Source organism: Perca fluviatilis, chromosome 17 (genome assembly GCF_010015445.1).
Source record: "Perca fluviatilis chromosome 17, GENO_Pfluv_1.0, whole genome shotgun sequence".
In the NCBI taxonomy this organism is placed as follows: domain Eukaryota; kingdom Metazoa; phylum Chordata; class Actinopteri; order Perciformes; family Percidae; genus Perca; species Perca fluviatilis.
The window spans coordinates 18,019,145-18,040,341 of NC_053128.1; the positions used below are offsets into that span (position 1 = coordinate 18,019,145).

General features: G+C 39.4%; 2 protein-coding genes across 4 annotated transcripts; both read right to left on the reverse strand.

Moving 5' to 3' along the window:
- Positions 1 to 974: 974 nt before the first annotated feature.
- atp6v0a2a (ATPase H+ transporting V0 subunit a2a) lies at positions 975 to 12,902 on the reverse strand. Of its 3 annotated transcripts, none has more exons than XM_039780015.1 (21): positions 12,636 to 12,902; positions 12,230 to 12,418; positions 11,469 to 11,547; positions 11,163 to 11,260; positions 9,781 to 9,918; positions 8,957 to 9,054; positions 8,732 to 8,858; positions 7,754 to 7,836; positions 7,568 to 7,661; positions 7,270 to 7,482; positions 6,392 to 6,542; positions 6,145 to 6,284; positions 5,901 to 6,058; positions 5,703 to 5,793; positions 5,491 to 5,609; positions 4,485 to 4,695; positions 4,276 to 4,395; positions 4,059 to 4,175; positions 3,268 to 3,385; positions 2,982 to 3,153; positions 975 to 2,008 (listed from the first exon to the last, which is right to left on the reverse strand). In XM_039780015.1, exons 2-21 carry the CDS (start codon positions 12,338 to 12,340, stop codon positions 1,906 to 1,908), a joined length of 2,541 nt encoding a protein of 846 aa, XP_039635949.1. In that variant the 5' UTR covers positions 12,341 to 12,418; positions 12,636 to 12,902; the 3' UTR covers positions 975 to 1,905. The 3 variants fall into 3 exon arrangements, with proteins under 3 accessions (XP_039635949.1, XP_039635947.1, XP_039635950.1); XM_039780013.1 differs by having other exon boundaries at positions 12,566 to 12,902; XM_039780016.1 differs by having other exon boundaries at positions 8,957 to 9,033; positions 12,230 to 12,902.
- A 1,559-nt stretch (positions 12,903 to 14,461) lies between these two features.
- On the reverse strand, positions 14,462 to 16,823 carry nfkbil1 (nuclear factor of kappa light polypeptide gene enhancer in B-cells inhibitor-like 1). The gene is made up of 4 exons (XM_039780017.1): positions 16,404 to 16,823; positions 16,204 to 16,316; positions 15,642 to 15,753; positions 14,462 to 15,350 (listed from the first exon to the last, which is right to left on the reverse strand). The coding sequence occupies exons 1-4, from the start codon at positions 16,675 to 16,677 to the stop codon at positions 14,761 to 14,763; spliced, it is 1,089 nt and encodes a 362-aa protein (XP_039635951.1). The 5' UTR covers positions 16,678 to 16,823; the 3' UTR covers positions 14,462 to 14,760.
- Between the last annotated feature and the right edge of the window lie 4,374 nt (positions 16,824 to 21,197).

The window sequence follows — 21,197 nt, forward strand, 5'->3', positions numbered from 1 at the left end:
ACACACACACACTGCAGTTTTCTACATCATTGCAGGAGTCTGCCTCGAAAACCGTTTGATATTCATTCATGACAAAAAATAAAATAAATAAAAGTCCGAATTAGAGATTTGCATGGCTTCTTTTGAGAAAAAAAATAGGAATGAGATTGCATTTCCCTAACAGTTAAAACAAGGTCAGATTTCAAAGACTTAATTCAGAATTGTCAAATAAATCATAGTTCTTAGACTATCAGATCAGATATTCTAAGTTTTAAGACTAACATGTGTAACTAAAGTTTTAGAATGATTAATTATACAGTATGTTGCATCTTTTGGTACTCAGTTGCACTGTTAAGTTAACGCCACCAGAGGGCACCTTCAAAAATGGCTTAGATTTCTCTCGAATTAAGACATTATTTTGGATATTTTAAGATTTTTTTTTAACTTGCTCACAAAGCTATGGAAGCGCATTGTTGCAATGCCCCAGAAAAAAAAACATATCGGTACGTTATTATGTGAAACGTTTAATTACAAGATGTTTTTCACGTCATAACCAGATATTTTCACGTTTTAACAATATATTCTCATGTAGTTACAACATACAAACTTATCGTTAGTCAACAAGAAAAGTTTTTTATTACAATATACTATTGATCACGTTAAAACGTAAAAGGTTTCATGTTACAATAATAAATTATCACCATATTACATGAAACTTTGCACATATAACATGATAATTTATAGTGTTGTCAAAATGCACATTGTTGTCGGTGTAACAGCTCAGTCTGGAAGATAAACAAGAATTGAGGGCAAGACAATATCTGTATGCAAAAACGTTGTAAACTTTCTCATTCACCCAACTTAAATTCTGACAGAACAGCCTGTCAATCAAGAGTGATGGATTGATGATAATGGAAGTAATTTCTTGTTATTGATTACCTGCCCACCAAAATTAATGAATGAGGGAGCTAAATAAATCTCACTTAACACGAATGCTTTGCTTGCATTTGCTGAAACCTTTATTCAACACATCAAAATCGTAAAATATTAGACTCTTGTACAGACAATAATTTAAATGAATACCATGATTAATTATCATTAACAAACGCAACAAGCAGTATCATCAAAGAAAGGCCCAAGGCCTCTTGAGTTTTTCTGGAGTATTTGACATTTTTCTATTGATTACAGGGGAGGTTACGCTTAAATTAATGCATTAATAAGTATAAGCAAACAGCTAACAGTTGAAGATTATTTTCATTTGGCATCATCACAGTCATCAGTGAAAACTTTTCATTGTACAATCATTTCTGCAAAGTGCTTTGTGAAATTATGCCTCACAAAAAGGGTTGTAATGTTTTTATTTTCTTAACTTTAGATTTTGAGTTGTACAGGTTCTCTCTCATGTGGATGAGCAGTTTTAAAAGACCCAAAGGCATCCATATATAATCATCATCAGAAGTGAATCTCTATGGCACTACATCAGGATGCTTGAAATGGTCACCGATAGATATTCTTGTGACTTTACATTGCACTGTATAACTGTTTATTTTAAATACCACGTTGTAAATAATACAAAACCAGTTTACACAGCACAATGCAAATAAAATATTTAAACTCACCTAACCGGTGTGGCAAGTAATGTTCAGCAGTATCTCACCTACAAAATTAAATCATTAACGCAAGAAGAATTTCGAACCTCTGTACATTCAGAGGTTTGCTGGGTACAGTAGTAAGGCAGTCAGCACAGCCGATAACATTTTAAAAATCGTCATGGTGAAAAACGTTGCTACAAGAGTGAGTTTCAGTCCATTGTCTTGAAGGTTTGTTGTCGTCACCACAGTGTGAATTGTTTGAACTTCCAGCATCTTTCCCAATTATTAAGTCTTCTTCCACTCTTATGCAATACTTCAGAGTCCATTTTTTTTTTTAGAGCAAGCCATCTTGTTCAAAAACCGAGGGCAGGAGGGAGAAGTCAAAGGGCACAAACTTGACACCAGTCCCGTGGTAGAATTTGTTCTGAAACTCCACCCTGAAATCAATTGTTCAAGTGAGCAATTAATGGCACTTTAAAGGTCCCATGGCATGACAATTTCACTTTGAGGTCTTTTAACATAATAAATAATATGCATTCCCCCAGCCTGCCTATGGTCCCCCAGTGGCTAGAAATGGCGATAGGTGTAAACCGATCTGCTCCTTATGAGGTCATAACAAGCAAGGTTACCTCCCCTTTCTCTGCTTCGCCCGCCCAGAGAATTTGGCCAACCCATGGGAGAGATACATCATCGCTTTAAAACGAGCAAAGTGGCAGTTGGTCAAGGCCACACCCCCACCCTCCACCTTGCCCCCCCCCCTCTCTCCTCCTCAATAGCTACAGACACAGAAATGGCACAATTCTGCTCCGAGGCTAAATTTCGGGAAAGAGACTTCAGATACAGTATAAGGGCACCACTAAGGTCTATATAAAAGCATCCAAAAAGCACTATGTCATGGGAGCTTTGACAAATGATAAGGAAAGCAAAACACAAACAGGAAACTGAATTAAGCAGAGCTAGGTCACACTGAAAAAATTGTCTCATTCTTAATAATGTTGCTATATTTTAAAGACCCATTATTTAAGCACTTTTTAAAAGGGCATTTGGTGGTGATATGATGAGTGAATAGATGTTGTTTTGATAATCAATCAAGTGTTTGAATAATTATTTAAAGCAACAATGCCCTAAATCCTCTGCTCACAGCCTGTAAAAGGTAAATATTTTAGTCTTCTCTGCTTGTAAATCGAATGTCTTTGTGTTTCGGACTGTTTGTTCAAACAAAGCCAGCAATATTAAGACATCATCTTTCATTCTGGGAAATTGCGATGGGATGACAATTAATTGAGAAAATAATCAGCTAATTACAACAGCTACAATCCAATACAATGTCTAGTCTCATATCACAATATTATATTCCTGAACTGAAGAATGATTTAGAATTTTCAGATCAGTTGGTACAATGAGACTCACCAGTGAAGTCTGAGAGCGTGAAGGAACGCTGATAAACCTTCCATGACTAGTAGGATGGACACGGTGAGCATGGCGAAGAGGCCGAACACAGGGACTAAAAACACCACCCCCACTCTCGTGGTGATCCTCAGACCCAGGCGCATCACCATGCCCCACAACACCTCCGACAGCTCTGAAAACAATACAACAAAAGGCCAAAAAGATAAACAACCCACAAAGACACACAAAATAATTTTCATATCCAAGGTAAAGAAATTAAAGTGGTACTTTTTGTGACCGCACTTACGGGCGTGAGCCAAGCTGAGCGCCCAGAGACGCAGGTATGATGCAGTGTTGGAAATGCAACCCAGGCAGTACTCGATGGTGTGAATGGCCTGGTACAGGAGCACATCCGCAAAGTCAAACTGCAAAACAGTTCAAATAATATATAAGATATTGAACTTAATTCATACTACTGAAAATGCAGTCCAGATAATGTGGCTCTGCTGTTTTATATAATATTTCTGTATTGTGAAATTTATAAAAAGACAATGCTGGTGTTCACACAGTAATACATTAGCTCCACAATTCCTTTCTGAGCCTATGGGGTACTTTCCATAAAATCATCTCTCAATGCAAATCAAACCAGCTATTAGGCTAACTGAAATACAACCATGCCAGTCTCTAGGTATGGTGAAGGGCATGTGATGATGTGGGGCTATTTTAATTCCAAAGGCCAAGGGAACTTTATCAGGATGCATAGTATCCTGGATCCATGAAATAACTGGCCTTTAAAAATAAAAATCTGCCTGCCTCTATGGGAATTTAACATAGGGGTGTACTTACTTATGCCCCCTGTATTTTAAGGAAGAACATTTATTCATTAACAAAATTGGTGTCCTTAAAGGTTGAATTTTTCCTCATTTTTTTAATTAAGGCATTAAGATCAATTTCCAAAAGATGATTTTTTTATTCCTCTTTTTAGTCAACTTTAGCATGGGTGTCCTAATTTTTTCACATGACTGTACATATTGCAACTTGAAATCATTGAAATGCTACATTTAACATATAAAGGCAGGGTACTGGTGGATCTCTGACCTCTTTGGGAAGAGCTTCTCTGCTTGGCATTTTGTCAAGTCCCTCCTCTTCATCATCTTCATAGGATGGTGCTGTGGAATTGTCATCCTCACTTACACGCCTCACCCTCTCATAACCCTGAGGGGAGACAACAGCGTTGATTTTCGAAATTTTGAAGTATTGATAAATGTTCAGGTTGAACATGTAATATATTTCAAATACATTTGATCACACATACTCTGCGTCTGCGCAGGCCTTTGCCTCCACGGTACAGCCAATACAAGTAAAGAGGTTTTCCTAACAGCAGCACAGGAACTGACAGCATAGCTATCACAACTAAGAAAATCTGCAGCCCAGTCTGTAAAATCAAGGCAACAAAAATGTATTAGCAAGGATGTAAATGTATTCAGAGCTGATCATGTTTCAGATCGTCAACACATACTGTACCTGTCCTGGGTAGAGAGGAGTGAGATCCTTCCCCTGCATGACGAACATGTTAATGAAGTGGATGAGGATGCTGGGAGCCTGGCTGGAGTCTCGTGCCCCGAACGCCAACCACTTGTAGAGAATCATGAAGACCAGGTAGCCAAAGAGACAGAGCAGGAAGAGCAGCTCAGGAAGAAATAGCAGATAGACATTAAATTTCTGTCGGAAGTGCCTGAAGGGAGAGAACAAAGTATGGGAATATAGAAAGTGATAAGAGAGTGGTTTTAATGATTGGACCCTACATGCTTATTAAAACAATATGTTTTTAAGCTAAAAGTAGTAGTAGAGTAGTGCACTAATTCCAATATTGCATGGTATAGCATGCTCATTGGTGAATTATTTTTTTTTTATATTACAGTTGTATTAGTGATATTAATAATTAGCTGCTGAGACAACTGTGATAAATAAGCTGGTGTTGTTTTCTTGTGTAAATATGAAAAAGTACATATAGTTAGTTACCTATTACTTATTGATTTCCAGAGGAGTTTCTTTATAAGAAAATTCTAAAATAAAATAAACAACTGACTGAAACTCCTTTAATTCCAAGTAAATATGAATGTACATGGCTGTAGACTCTTAGTATTGTTAACATAATGTCCAAGGCCCAGAGACTCATTCAAATTCCTTAAAGCCAATACATTCAAGAAAATTCATTAAATTTTATCTTTTACACTTTATTAAGTGTCGATGCTGGTTAGTTAGTTAGCATGTGTAGCCTTTCTGGCAGTTGTTAAGAGGTTGCTACAATAAAAATATAAAAACAAGAGTTGTGACAGTTGTAGTGCTATATCAGAAGATACTAGCACTATAATAAAGATACCAGCCAATCCCAATACACGGAATGCTGATGTATATCTATATATTATTTTGTATGTTGATGCCTGACACTGATGGACCCCATGCTGTAAGTACATGAACAAAAGTGATGCTAGGTTACTGCCAGGGACTTATATCTCGAGCCACTCACAAGTGATTGAAGACACTCAGCACCACTCCAAAGCTCATGTGGATGACCCCGATAACAACTGACATCTTCATCTTGTAGGAGTTGAGGAAGGACAGCCGGTTCACTGCCATGTTCCATATCTGGTGGGATGTTAAAAAGCATCTCAGTGAAAATGATAAGAAAGTCAATCAACCATTACACCCTGACTGTAATGTCTGAGTGTATTTACTCACAGGATCGATGCCAAATGGGTACGGCCCAATGAAAACGCCACTGACGTTAGGGTCTAACGTGAGCAAAGCATTTGTTTGGAGGGTTTTATTTCTGCAATGTAAAGAAAGAGAAGTATCACTTAGAAAAAAAACATTAAAAGATCAAATGTACGGACATAAAAAAACAAATTCTTAACGTGTATTTTACTGCGAACTCACGTCCACTGCTGATTTGTAAACATAGCCTTTACACTCCACCCAGAGCCAAATATGTTGAGAGACTTGGAGAAACAGTCATTGTAAATCAGCCCGGTGTAGATGGAGAAAAGCCCCATCATGAGGATGATGTAACGTCCGTTGAAGAGCATCGCCCATATCTGTGATCAGCAAAGACTCAGCTATCAGCTAAAACTAACAATCATCAAACTCTGCATTATGGATGAAAGGAACAACTCATTCCTACCTCATTACTGGACCGTTTCTTCTTCTGCTTTTTTTCCATCAGCACCATCCACAAGGCAAAGAGACTCATTACCATTCCGTGGCCGAGGTCGCCAAACATCACAGCAAACAGAAAGGGGAATGTGATGATGGTGTAGGGAGCTGTCGATGAGAGACACATCTTCAATGCGCTTACTCTGAACTTCCTTATAGCAAACAAAAAGGCACTTTAAAGTTTATTCTTTACAAGACACAGTGTGAGTTCTTACCTGGGCTTACCTCGCGATAGTCCCCCACCCCATACGCCTCCACAATGCTCTGAAAGCCAGATGTGAACTTGTTGGTTCGTAACATGGTGGGTGGGGTGTCAGAACTCGGGATGCGGTTCACAAAAGACGGTACGGTGGAATCACCTTTTCTCTGTAAAAAAAAAAAAAAACACTAGCTCCCTTAGTTCACTCATGTCTAAAGTCAAATATTCACAGGTTTGAGCGATTCTCTGTGTTTTTCCCCAGTGCATTCTGGGTGAGAAATTTGATACGAAAAAGGCTGGAGCATTCTGTAACAGCAAGAGAAGAAAATGCTAACCGACAAAAACTACACCAACAACAAAATCATACAGCCAATAATGCAACAAAACAAAAAAACATGACAGATGGAGTGGTTTAGGAGAGTCATCCAAAAAGCCTTCTGCTAGTATTAATGGGAAATAATTAAATGTATATTAGTTGTACAAGTTCAGTAAATAACAGCTGATAAGCAATTCCAATGAATTCCATAAAAAGGCCAAAAGTTACTCTTATAATCAGGTCAAGAAAAAAGAAAATGATTATCATCTTACCCCTACACCTAATTAACTACTAAAGCTATGCAACTAATCAAATACTAATCGAATTTTGACTTCCACAAAAAATAAAAATAAAACTTGTGTTTAGAGAGGCTGCTTTGGTGCGTCAAATCAAATGTAAGTAAGTAAACTTTATTTCTATTTTCTGCATGCCTGTTGGCGAACTGCGTGTGTAGTGATGGACAAAAATAAACGGACAAATTCTTTTTGAAATCAAAGGACTCTTTTTGGTGTCTGATATGTTCCAGGTAAGCCTGTCCAACCGTTGGAACGTAAGCCCTAATACTTCCTTTTACTCACCGCGCCCTCTTCCAGCGCCCCCCGCAGGTTTGCCAGGTCACTGACGGGACACCACACTTCCGCAATCAGACACTTGTTGGTAACGTCGAAGCTGCACAGGTTCAGGATATGGTAGATTGCCTTCATCTTTTTTACCTTCACAACCCAGGTGTAGGCCGACTCCGAGGCCTTCTGCAGAACCTGCCTCAGGTAGTCCTCAGTGCGGTGCAGCACCTGGAGGAACACAACGGTTACTGCAAATTCACTGAGAAAGTGTGTGTAGGTGTTAAATGTTCCTGTCTGTCTTCATCAGCCCTACGTTGTTAAGGTCTTGGATGCGAGTCCTTAAGCTGTCCAATACATCTGCCCGCTCCTCATCGTTCTCAGGGTGTGGGTAAAGATGGCAGTGGTAACTGAGGACAACACAGAGAGAAGTGTACGATGATAATGAAGAAAATTGCAACAGGAATTTAAACTTTAAGTCACGTGATGATGTAATTCTTACCAGTCGCAGATTTTTTGTACTTTTTGTCCGATCTGGTCTCCCCAGAAAGAGATGAGAAACACAACACTTTTGCTGATTTCACCCTGAAACAACACAGATCAGGGAAGTTATCACCACAGCCTTTCAAAGAACTTTTACTTGTATCTCTACCACAATACTTCCTTTTGTTGGCACACTAGTAGGATGTATAACTCGATTCCCTACTGCAGCATCATTTCATTGACATGCCAGCTAAATCCTGGTCATGGAGTTTTACTCTAAAGCCCCCGAAAACTTGGTTTCAAATAATCTCACTATTACTTCTCTATTTCTTTGTAACTTTACATTTTCATTTATTTCCTTTCAGTAACTCACAAACGATCTTTGGCTGAATACAGACTCCAGCTGCAGAGAGCACATTAACCAGGGAACAGACACATTTTTCATTTTGGTCGTTTTTTTACGTTAATTACCTACAACTGGATGAAATCACCAAGGTGATGTCTGTCACATTAACCAGCGGCAATCGGCTTAAAATATCTATCTATATGTTTTCCATTGCTCTTTGCCAATAAGAGAACCGGCTATTCAAACATATCCACTGTATGGATGTAGTTTGATCAGATTTACATAAGCAACATAAACCAATAACCCCACACCTATCATCACATTTTGATGCAAATGTTTCTAAACTCTGATTGTGAACTCTATGTGACAAATAAAAGCTACTACTACTACTGATTGGTGTGCACAGAAATACATGAACCGCAAAGTAGTGTATAAAACAAAGACAAACACACAAATGCAGAAATCTCCAAAAGCTTTCTTACTTTGGCAGATAATAGTGTTCGGTTGCTCAGAGTAAGAAGCTGACAGAGAACATAGGTTTTCAAGGGACTTAAATAACAAAAATAGCAATTCCTGTTTGATTTTGACAGGCAGAACAAATGTTACAGTATCTCTCTTGACATCCATCATAAAGTACACAATTTAACTCACAGTGTCGAGATCAGCGAGGTTCTCTTCCACTTCTGCGTAGCTGAGGATGGTGTAACCCTTACACACTCTCCACAGCATACGCTCAAAGGCCTCCACCTTCACCCGCTGGATGAGGCCCGACACAAACCTACAGCCAGGAGAGATCAGATTGGGTTTACGGTTCATTGATAGCACACATTCGGGCTTCCTGTTGTAAGGGTGTAAATGACACATATTGCAGCTCACCCCAGCTTGGCTCCGAGTCTTTGCATACCGGTGCATCCTGTCACTGAGTCTGTCTCCATAGTGGGGAATTCTTCATACTGGGGACCAAGAGCCTCATGCTAATTATAAAAGGGAACATGTTTCATTCATGACAGCTTACATTATCTGCTCCTTACATGGTCCTACACAAAGACGAGGTTGTGTTCACACGCTGGAATGTGATGTTTATTTTCACAAACGCCTGTCTCACATAGACATCATTAATTTTTTTTAGTCGGCTCTAGTTCCACCAATGTCACCCCGGGAAACAGCACGTCAGTGACAAGAAAACAAGATGCAAGGAGGGGGGGGAGCATCTTGCCTGCAATGCAACCACAGAGGGAATAAAGCAGTATATGACGGAAAGGGGTGAAAAGAAAAAAAAAATCTGAAATCATATTAATCGTGAATTTTTTTTTCGCACCGATTTTTTAAATCGATTCCTATCCCTAGAATCGTTTTTTTTTTTTTAAACCAATGATTGACCTAAATATTTTCTGTTTATACGGTACCGCTGATGGCAAATACATCGTATCTGTTTCCAGCAAAACTTAGAAAACAATTCGTTTTTAGAAATGTCTCATCATATATTGTCTCTAGAGGTGTATTATTCAACTTTTGTTTTTGTTAAAGAAGGAAAAGAAAATTGCAATACTCAATACTATCCAATCACAATACACTAGAATCACAATAAATTAAAATCGCAACACAAATCGGATAGGCACCCATGTATCGTGAAAAAATCGAATCGGGACAAAAGCATATCGTCCCAGCCCTAATGCCAGACGGTTAAAAACCACACTTACTCTGGAGCGGCTGTGTATGAAGGTCCGTGTGATCTTCAGCATGTGTGTGTACTCGGTGAGCTCCAGGAGGTTCCTCTGCAGCTTCTCTTTGTTTCGGGCCACCTCGCTGAGCTCCATCTCCAGCCTCTGAAGCTGCTCCTGCACATCAACACACATTGAACACCAGCTTGAGTCTGTATTTGTCATCTGCCAATTAGGTTTTTTTTTTTTTTTTTTAATATACAGAACATGGAGAGAAAACAAATACCACTTGAGATGTAACCTAAATGACCCGTCTTTATAACAGTATTTGCATGCATAATTGACTTTTATTAAACCTAACTTTGTTTTTCATGATGTGTTTACGTTATTTTGTCAACTCTCCATAGAGAGATACTTCATTAACATTAAAGAACAAAACTTGCATTGCTATAGCAGCCAGTCACAAAAAGGTAAAATAAATAATATTTAATTTAAAATAAGAAATAAAATAGTAGCACTCAGTAGCAGAAAGTATAGGATTGATAATTATGAACTAAATAAAATGAATAATATGAAATCAATGTAAAGTGCACAATTAGTTATGACTTTTTAAAAGTTATTTTAACTATCAGTTATGTGTTGTGCATTTAGACATCATATCCTACTTTTAGACACCTGAATAAACCCCAGTTTTTAGAAACCTAAATTATGTTAAAAGGAGCACTGAAGCCAGGATATTGTTTCGTATAAACAACTCATCCAGGTTTCTAATCATTCTCTACCATGTATGCAGGTGAGTCTTCAACCCAGGTTATGTATCAGTAAGTCAGAATAACTGAAAATATGATGACACATGATGTGATGATGGGCTACATGCTGGAATGAAAGTGAAAGTCTGACGTCATTCATTTTATTGTCTGTCCATTCATGACGACTACATGGAGCCTAGGCAGTCAAAAATGACACTGAGGTATTATCTAGTACAGATCCCAAAGTTTCCAAAGATACCAAATGTGTCAGACTTAATTTGGGGGGAAATCTAGAATATTTCCATTTGATGGATTGGTGCACTAATAAAAACATGAAAGAACAAGAGCACAAGGAAGATGATACAGTATATATGCATGCTACTGTCAGACAGTGTGGAATAATGTATGATTTTTTTCAACCACAAAGCTACTTCAAGGGGAAATTATAGAAATGTGGACGTTAGTAGATGTGGAGGACGCAACGACATGCCTGCACCACTGTAGCAACCAAAAACCTGTATTATATTATCTTGTATATAGAGATTTGAATAGCCAGGCTTCTCTATGTTCCAATAGGACACTATTGTGCATATAAATACCCTTAATTAAACACTATGAAAAGTGTACAAAATGGGCACATATTCAGTCAAATGTGGTTTAAATGACACTTACCATGATCTCAAGGACTTGTCTGGGGGGAGGAGCAACTGGGCTCTCATCCTCCTCTGGAACAGCTATGTTAGCCTTTTGGATCTCCCTCAGAAGGTATCCTGTCCACAAAGAAATGCTGACAGTTTGTTTCATGGTAATTATTACTGTGAGCGCCAGAGCAAGCTGTCTAAATCTAAATTTCTGAGGGACCATGTTTAGAAAACACAAATCAGCCATGAGTTGCACACTGCGCTGCCCCTGATGATTTATCGTCCAGGTGTATGCTCAAGGCTACACCCACATGAACCACCCCAGGTGCTCTCTTACCCAGAATCCTCTCCATCTCATCACATCTCTTGATTTCGCTGACAAAGCGCCGCTGGAATGAGCTGACACTCGGATTGAGCTGAAACCAGAGGAGCATCACAGGTCAGGTGAGCTGCAAGTTACTGCATCAGTCAGAGCATGTGCAATAACACGGTTCATCATGGCATCTTTACACAGTTTTAGACTGGCTGTTATATTGTTATTGATGTTTATATGGTTTACATATTACATATATACATATTATATGTACTTAATTTTTTAATACTCCTCTCCCCAGGTCAAATACAATGAGGAGTAATTTGACATTATTATATAGATAGATAGATAGATAGATAGATAGATAGATAGATAGATAGATAGATAGATAGATACTGTAGATGTATACTGTAGATAGATACTGTCGATAGATATATACTGTAGATAAATAGAAAGATACTGTAGATAAATAAATAGATACTGTAGATAAATAGATAGATAGATACTGTAGATAGATATAGATATATAGATAGATAGATAGATAGATAGATAGATAGATAGATAGATAGATAGATAGATAGATAGATTTTACTTTACTGCCCTAGAACATTTATTCATGCAGAGCGAAAAAAGGAAAGGTAGGGTATTTTTATTCTGTATTCAAAACAGTAAAGACAGGCCCACTAAAAATATACATAGCTATAAATAAGCACAAAGTATTGTACGCTGATGACAAAATAGGCCTACACAAAACAAAAGAGTGTTTATCCATCATCTGTACTTACATCTCGAAACTCGACCAGCCCCAGCTCCCCGAGCTCACTAATGCAGTCATATTCAGAGCCGGACTGCAGAAACAATTGCGCCAAGCACATCTCCTCGCTCCGAAACACCATCTTTATCTGGCAGACAGATCTCCTCCGCCGCCTTATAATCTCTCTGTAGCCTACTGAAGCTGGACAACGAGCCGGTTACTACAAGCGAAAATAGGACATCACAAAATTAAACGAGTCGGTAAACCTCTTAACTAATTAACATCCCCTCGGGGATTAATTGTTGTCTATTAATAAAGACGATTCTCAGAAGGGTCAGTTTTCTCATTCTGAGTCTGGGTGTCGTACCGTTTTGTCACCGTCTGATGTCTATTAAATAAACATTGTGAAAACAAAGAGAGAAACCTCCCTAATGCACCTTGTGCATCGCGCGATCCTGGAGAAAGGCGTCATCCTGTGGGCTCTTTACTTTGAACACCTGTCATTACAGCGCAAAAACACGGCGCGACGACGCAACGCTGGCGGCTCACAAACGAGCAACTAGCGAGCAAACTAAAAGATAGACCGTCAACCCGCCGTGTAGACAAATGGGGCTGAAAGAAGCATCGTGCGTTATAAAAAAAGCCTCAGTCAGAAATAGGCTATGGCCTTTATTCCCGCTACGTCGCCCGGCAATTGCGTCTCCTTGTTGCCAGATATTGTCGCATCCTCTGAAATAGTCGTTGTTTCTTAAATTAGAAATTGAGAGCATTTTGGAAGGGTGTGTGGGCGGATCGATGGGAAAATGGGGAGGGAAAACATTTTTAATTAAAAATCATATTGAAAAAAAAAAAATGGAAAGGTGTTAAATGGGGTTTGACAGTTAACAGCTATGGGAACAAACTACATCATATTGGTTCTTAAATGTAGCGTTGGACTTCATTTATAGCATTATAGTGTCGACACTAACCCGAAACTATTTCACACAGGTCTGGTGAAATTGTCTTAACATAATAAAGCACACTAACGTGTCTGCACTCTGCAGCTCAAAGACAAGCTTCATGAGACCCATAACAAAATATAAAAAAATAATAAAAAATATTTTTTCTACTCACTAAAATGTTGGCGATTATAACAAGTGTGGATAGACCATGCATTCTGTAGCCTATCATAAATAATTCTATCAGAAAACCTACCCTGAATAATTATTTCTGTTTTGATATAAGAAACATGTGGAATTTATTTACATTTTACTCTTTTTAGAATACAAAATAAGCCATTGTATACATTTTAGGTGTAAGCAATTCCTTTGTCTAGTTTTCAATATGCTCGTCAAAGGCCAGTTTTTACAAAGGGGGTTATTTTACAAACCTGGCAACCAGCGCATCTTCTTATTCTGTATGGTTCCATCACTGAAAGCAGGCCGACCATCTGCTCTTCTTTGTGTGTGAAAGCCTTTATTGAGGTTGTTTCAGGATGATGTGTTAATTTTTACGTTTTCCGAACATTAGACCTGCAGATCACAGATATGAGCATTTATTTGATGAGACTAACATGCTTTAGGAGTAGAAATACCGGTAGTAGGCCCAAGTGACTCAACACAAATGTTACTCAAGGTTAGAGGATTCTGGATGATGTTAATTTTATTTTCTTTAAATCAGCATGTTTATGCAGCGTGTTCAACCCAGTACAAAAACACTCTGTGTGTACCATCTCTGCTGTTTCAATCCTGCAAGTACACGCTCACATTTCAGGAAAATGTCAGCTGTAAATATTTACAATAGAGACAGAGGCTTTTGTTTCAAGTGACTTACACAAAAACACATCAGGAGCACGGTGGGGGTCTACTTCAATGGCAGTGGTAGCCCTAAACGTTACAGAAGAAAGCTTGTAACAAGGTTGCTGGTTCAATCCCAAGACTCAGCATAGATCTGAGCATTATTACCACCCATGTTGTTCTTGTGCAAGACCATTAACCCTCAACTGCTCACTGGTCAGACATTGTACTGGGCAGCCTCCAGGTGTGTGTGTGTGTGTGTGTGTGTGTGTGTGTGTGTGTGTGTGTGTGTGTGTGTGTGTGTGTGTGTGTGTGTGTGTGTGTGTGTGTGTGTGAAACCTGAAATCTTCTCCTTAAAAGGTGCTCTAAGTGATGCGACGCGTTTTTTAGGCTACAGCATTTTTTGTCACACACAGCAAACATCTCCTCACTATCCACCAGCTTGCCGTTTGTGGAGCCTGGGCTGTCTTCAGAGACCGCGTTTTTTACAGTGGGTTCAGGGGACAGGCAGCTAGCGGATAGTGAGGAGATGTTTGCTGTATGTGACAAAAAACGTTGTAGCCTAAAAAACGCGTCACGTCACTTAGAGCACCTTTAATGTGCATAAATGCCAAGAGGGGCCCTCGGGTTGTGCTACATTTACATACTGGTGCTGTTTGTCTGTAGGAATTTCCCCTGATGAAGTTCTTGTTTAACAGTGTCCTGGAAGTTGTTGTTCTTTTGCATTAATGGAACTCATTTTGGATAGAGTTCAGTTTTTTCACAGAGTTTTCCAGAAAAGCAAATTTTAAGTCCTCAGACTCTGGGCCAGTCTGTTGAGCTCCTGCGACAGAGCTGTAACTGTATCCAGGATCCGCTTCTTGTCCTTCTCCTCTAACCGAGCTTCACATCGCTGAGCAAATTTATCAGGGTGCCACAGCGCTTGCTGCTTCCGGAGCATTTTACGAAACACTGGCACGTCCTTTCTGTCCACGCCGTGCAGCATCACATCCAGCATCTCCTGTACTGTACCTCGTGGAGCTGGCCAGGGGATGTCGCTGTAGCTCAGCTTTGTGCCACCAGATGAAGAGCCACCATCAAAAGTAGCTGCACATCTTTCATCGTACCTGCGCTTCCTACCCTGCCGAGTCTCTTCCTCTTTACGTGCTGCTCGTGCCAGATACTCTTCGTGTTCCCTCTGTAGCCTCTTATGCAGCTCCTTGTTGCTTTTCTCGTCCTGCTCTCTCTCTTGTTTACTCTTCTTTTTTTTCCATCCAGAAGACGACGCTGCCAGTCTTTGAGCTTCAGCGTGCTTTTTATTGAAATAATCATTTCTAATACGGTCAGCCCAGTCCCCAAAGTCTTCCTCGTCATCATCGACAGGAAGAAAGTCATCGGCTGTGAAACAAATACAGCAGTGTTATTATCTAGTGCAGTACGTCAAAATAAAATGTAGCATTAAAGAAGGAGTTTATGTGGCCGGGTTAGCTCAGTTGGTAGCGCAGGCGTACATATATAGAGGTTTACTCCTCGACGCAGCGGCCGCGGGTTCGACTCCGATCTGCGGCCCTTTGCTGCATGTCATTTCCCCTCTCTCTCCCCTTTCATGTCTTCATCTGTCCTGTGGAAATAAAGGCCTAAAAATGCCCCCAAAAATAATCTTAAAAGAAAGGAGGAGTTTATATTTACCATCATATACTCCAAAGGTTTCACAGAATTCATCCTCGCATTCACCAAACAGCTTTTCCTGCCACTCCTTCTCAGGGTCTCTTTCAGATGGACTGCTCATGTTTTCTGCACTCTGAAGAACATAAAGAAATTATAAGTAAATATGTAATATAAAATAAAATATATAATATACTGTGGTATATGTAGGATAATGTTGAGAGTTCACCTAAATGATTAACCAGCTAATAGTTTTAAAAAAACCTTTTGAGTTTTGGTCAAGAGAAACAAGCACTTTGTAATAAGCAAATGCTTAAACCTACACCTTTTCCATCAGTATTGATTGAAAACGAGTTAAGATGACACGCTTTTTTTTTTTACCATTTATGTTATGTAAGTGATGTTGTGTATTTATGCGATTGATTGATTATTTTTCATTCTCTTTTTTTTCTCCTGTCTGACATTTCATAGACTCAATGACATACACATTGATCTACAATTAAAATAACCATTAGTTACAGTCCTACAAAAACAAAAGAAGACAGAAATGAACAGTATCTGAATATGGACAGCATGTGTAATGTACCTTTTTAGGTTTCCTCCAGTTCAGCAGGTCTTGAGGTGTGACTCCAGCGCTGTTGGGAGCGTTCAAAGCTTCTGGACAGCTCTTTATGAGAGGCTCAACCAGATCACCATACGCTGAAGGAAAAACAACAATAAAAGTTAAGATATGGAAAATGATGGATAATGTTTATAACACAGACTCTCTCTCTGTGTCCTGCTCGCCTGTTTTCCCGTGTTTAAGAGCCCTGTTGACTGCGATGTGTAACGTCGTGTCTCCTTTGCGGTCCTTCTGGAAAACATCGGCTCCGTGTTTCAGCAGCAGCCGCAGCGCAGCGTCGTCGCCCAGGCTGCAGGCTAGGTGCAGCGGGCTCCTCTGCCTCCTGCCCTGGTGGAAGTTCACATCCAGGTCCCGGTGCTTCCGCAGGTACGACTTCAGCTTCAGCAGACTGCCCTCCTCCACGTATTTCCACACCCGCTTCTGTTTGCGAGACACCATGCGGACTGAATACAGGTCAGACTGTGAAAAAAGGAGGTTAGGATCACAGACCGTGAAAGAAATAGGCTGTTATGTTCGCTTCGAAGGACCTTAGCATCATCTTAGCATCGGCTAATCCGGTCCGTCTTCTTAATGACTCCGAAGCTTGCATCAGCTCGGACACCAAAGTTCCGGGTACAGAATTGTCATGGTGGTCACCAGGTGTCAGTGTTGTCCATCTCTATAAACTAGCTATTACAGTTTTTTTCGATTGCTAAACGACAGTGGGCACAACTGGAGTCACATGTGCAAAACTCTAACTACAGTCTCCACAGCAGCAGTTCATGCGGACCAAACTCTAGTTTGTTTCTCATTGCTTGAACACAGTTTTCAAAACTCTACACACTTAGGCTATCCCATGACTTTAACCACAACGTGCACAACACTGTAGATTTACAGCACTTTGTTCAAATGCTAACACACTGCTGTCAAAACTGTTAACCACACATTCAAAACAGAATAGATTTCAGTCTGGTGCCTATCAAACACTGCTGATTGCAATTGTAGCTGACAGCCTAAGCAGGTGTCTTGTTTTAGACTAGTTAGTGAACATATACGGTATTTCTACAGAGAAAGCTCAGAAAGCCTTTTATTGTATACAAACACCAATAAGAATAAAACAATTATACACTGTACCATTTGAGAGAAACAGGTAAAAGAGCAAAGATACCAACATGTCCAGGTAAGATGTCTGAGGTTATAAAAAAAAGTGAAAAACACTATATCTTTACAATAGTAAGACTATGTTCTTACTGTTTTTCAAAAAGTAATGGAGGTGAAAGCAATGGAAACACCACATTCATGTGTATTTAGAGATGATGCAGACATCCAATGTTATGAAGAAAACTTGCCACATGATGCTGGAGAGAGGCAGGATTAGTCACACTGTTCTTTGTTACTGGTATAATGTACCTTTAGTTTTTTCCCAGTAATTCCATAAATTACTAGAGACAAAATACTATATTGAAGAAAACTGCAGATTTTCATTCCTTCTTGTTTACCTTACGTAAAAATCGGTATGTTATACAATCTATATTTTTTCCTTAAATAAACTATTGAGTAGTGTCAAGCCAATCAAATTGTTCAAACTGTAAAGATGAAAAAGTTTGTAATTTCTGTATTGGTGTTTGATGCTAGTGTTTTTACCCTCAGTGTGTTCTCAGTGACAGTGTGTGTTATCTCAGTGAGGACTGTGCATAGTGTTTGGCTGCACTGAGCCTGTTTTGAGACGTGTGTTAAGAGTTGTGCTGCTTTGAATGAGTTTTGCAGGTGATGTGAACAGTTTAGCTCAGGTGACTGTTGGTAGTGCAGACTGTAGTTTAAGTTTTGCACATGTGACTCCAGTTGTGCCCACTGTCGTTCAGCAATCGGAAAAAACTGTAATTGATCAAGTAAAAATGTGTTACGGTTACATGCCACTTGTATTGACTCAGCAACACACTGTAGCTAGACAGGATGTCCTTTCATGCATTTTGTATTGTTTTCCTCATCTCCCATTATGGGAAAACAAAGCCCCAGTGTCCCAATATTCATCCTATGCAATTTGGTTTACAGAAAACTGGAAGAGTTTATACACTACAGTGATACAGCCATGCATCAGTGGTTAATCATTATTATTTTTTCAAAAAATGTACTCTGGTAACTAACACTTATGTGATCTTGTACAGTTATTTCAAAATTCTAGGCCATAACATTTCTTTATGAACTACTATTTGTTATGACTCAGTGTGTGGGGGTGTAGTAAAGTAGCCTAACTGTTTCAGCTGTCTGAAATCTGACTGAAAATGTCTGACTGTAGACTACAGCTTAAGGAATGAATAAACAAACAATCCTTATTTAAAATTATGAAAAAAATAATACATAGCTTATATATATAACCTAAATTACAGGGAGTCATTTAACTGAAGGATTATAGTTTTAGCAGTTTAATATGTTGTGAGATTAAAGCCGTAATTTCACATCTGCACTGCAGGTGTTAACTAAATTAACGAAACCTGCACCACTCAGCCTCTTTGGGTGTTGTTGTTGTCTAATTTCTTGCTTGCTTGTGGGCTCGCCTGTGCAGATATATTTACCTGCAATGCATATGTCACTGCAGCTGAGCCTCTGAGCTGGATCGCTCCTGCTGCAAATGACAGGGCTTCCATTTAGGCCCGAGGGAGGCAAGGATGCACAATGGAGAGGATAGAGGAGGGAATGAAGGGGCACTTTGTGCCTTGTGAAGAGGATGATCTTCTCTGAGATTCACATAACTCCCAAGATCCGGAGTCACCCAAAGCTTGGGCACTTCCGCTCTTTTTTGCTGTCGGAAACGACGTGTCTCCACTAGCGATGGCTGTCTTGTTTGAACGCCTTTGAAATATCTGCCATCTCAGGAGAGACGGAGTGCAAGCAGAGAGTGAGGAAGAAAGAGACATCTGATTTGTCACCTCAGGTGTTTGAGTCACATGTTGGCCAGATGTGTGCATTAAGCTTTATTGCCTTTTTTTTCAGTAGGCCTACCTCTTCTTTGTCTCCAACTGCAACTTGTCTCAAACTCTCAGAGAAGATAACTTGTCATATGTTTCCTCACAAATCCAATGTAGAAGAGTGTCTGAAGGAAGCATCCTTGTCCTCAAAGACCTCAGGAGGAGCATGCATGGAGGCCCTAAAAGCAGAGAGATGCCTCTGAAAGACAGGATATCCCCGGTCAGGAACCCCTACCTCTCCTTTCCTGCCTGGCCTGCTGACTCCTATCCTGTCTGTGAGGTCCTTTCGTCCTCCTGGCACGATGCAGGGAGGAGCACTGCAAGACCGGGCGGCAGGAAGCTGAGGGTCCTCCAAGACGCTCCAGGGGTCAGCATCTCATCCTAACACTCCATGGTCAGACCAGGCTCAAGGTCCGGTCTGCTGGTTGAGCTGCTCAGCCTCCATTGTTAGGATGGAGGAGAAATGTGTGCACGCTTCCTCGGTCTATTTTCTGCATGGCCTGGTTTATTGGGTTCTGATTTATGACAGCTAAACATGCTGCCAACAAACAGCAGGGCTGGCTGCGAGCCTGATTTAAAACAACACAAAAGGCTATGTGTCAGCCATTGATATGACAATGAATGAGTTAAGGTGTGCACCCCTATAGAAACTCGGCCTTCTTACCTTTGCCTTTAGGTTCTTTTATTATGCATTACGTGGTAAACAAACATTGTCCCGCCTTGGGAAGTTTTTGGGTTTGGCCTTTTTTTTACCGTCTGCATTGTGCTGTGTTTATAGATCACCTCTAAAGACAGAGAGGATTTTAGGTTTCTCTCCATCCAGACAGGAAATGAAAAAAACAAGAAAATAAACACATATTTGACAGCTTACCTTCAGTTGTATTTGACTCAATGTGTTACATTTACACACATCTTCTAGATTATTATCTCTGTAAATTGCACATATTTTTTTAATACTTTATACTGTGAACTTTTGCACATTCTTTAATTTTCTTCTCTCAATATTTTGAAAATCCTACCTTCCTTTGCATTTGAAAAACGTTTTAATTTACCTACATTTTCTTTATATTTCTTATCGTACATTTTTCTATTTTCTATTTATGATTCTTGACTTTTGCAGTACTTTTTAATTTTTGGTAAATGGTGGTCTGCATTTATATTGCGCTTTTCTACCTTACGCTAAAGCGCTTTACAATTTGCATCTCATTCACCAATTCCCACACCGATGTTTGCGGAGCCGCCATGCAAGGTGCTGGCCTGACATTGGGAGCAACTTGGGGTTCAGTGTCTTGCTCATGGACACTTCGACATGCTGACAGGAGGAACCGCTCTACCTCCTGAGTCACAGCCGCCCCTTTTATTTTCTCTTACTATATTTATTGTTATTCGCCAAAATATAGGCATTTATCATTTCTAATGTTGCAGTTGGTTGACATTGAGTACATTTTATTGTATAAATTAAATATATGTTTTGTTCGTAAAATCTTACTTTATTCTGAAAAGTAGCAACAGATGTTAAATACATGTAATTGAATGAAAATAACAGTATTTACCTTTTGTAGTGTGGTGGAGCAGATGTATACTTTAGTTACAGTTTTCATGTGAAACTCAAATACTTCTCATTGCCTGACCCTTTAACTGGTTTCTTCATAGTGGACATAATGAGGATTATTTTTAGACATGTATGATATATATGATATAACATTTAGTTCAGAGTAACGCAGATTAATGTTGTCAGAAGTGTTTAAAAAGACTGTTGTATGAGGTGTTAACTGTGGTGTCTACAAGATACTATTATGGATATAATTAGTGGTTTGAGTTAATTATATTTTGATATTTTATGGAGCTTTGATGTTTTGTTCTCATTAGTGTTTTCAGACAACAGTTGTGCTCATCCTTGCACCGACAGAATTTCTGTCTCCTCCTTCCAGATGCAGAACACAATAATGTTTCAGTCACATTATCAATACAGAGGTCAGTGCTACTTTTTAAGTATTTGGCTGAAGCAAATGT

What these genes read in the sequence shown, in the direction of transcription:
- atp6v0a2a (XM_039780015.1), bottom strand. Translation starts at nt 12,340, where the DNA reads ATGGTGTTTCGGAGCGAGGAGATGTGCTTGGCGCAATTGTTTCTGCAG. An exon ending in GGGCGCTGGAAGAGGGCGCG is followed by an intron (nt 6,543 to 7,269) that starts GTGAGTAAAAGG and finishes TTTTTTTTACAG; the next exon opens with AGAAAAGGTGATTCCACCGT. An exon ending in AGAAACGGTCCAGTAATGAG is followed by an intron (nt 6,059 to 6,144) that starts GTAGGAATGAGT and finishes TGCTGATCACAG; the next exon opens with ATATGGGCGATGCTCTTCAA.
- nfkbil1 (XM_039780017.1), bottom strand. Translation starts at nt 16,677, where the DNA reads ATGGTGTCTCGCAAACAGAAGCGGGTGTGGAAATACGTGGAGGAGGGC. An exon ending in ACTGGAGGAAACCTAAAAAG is followed by an intron (nt 15,754 to 16,203) that starts GTACATTACACA and finishes TATGTTCTTCAG; the next exon opens with AGTGCAGAAAACATGAGCAG. An exon ending in AACCTTTGGAGTATATGATG is followed by an intron (nt 15,351 to 15,641) that starts GTAAATATAAAC and finishes TTTGTTTCACAG; the next exon opens with CCGATGACTTTCTTCCTGTC.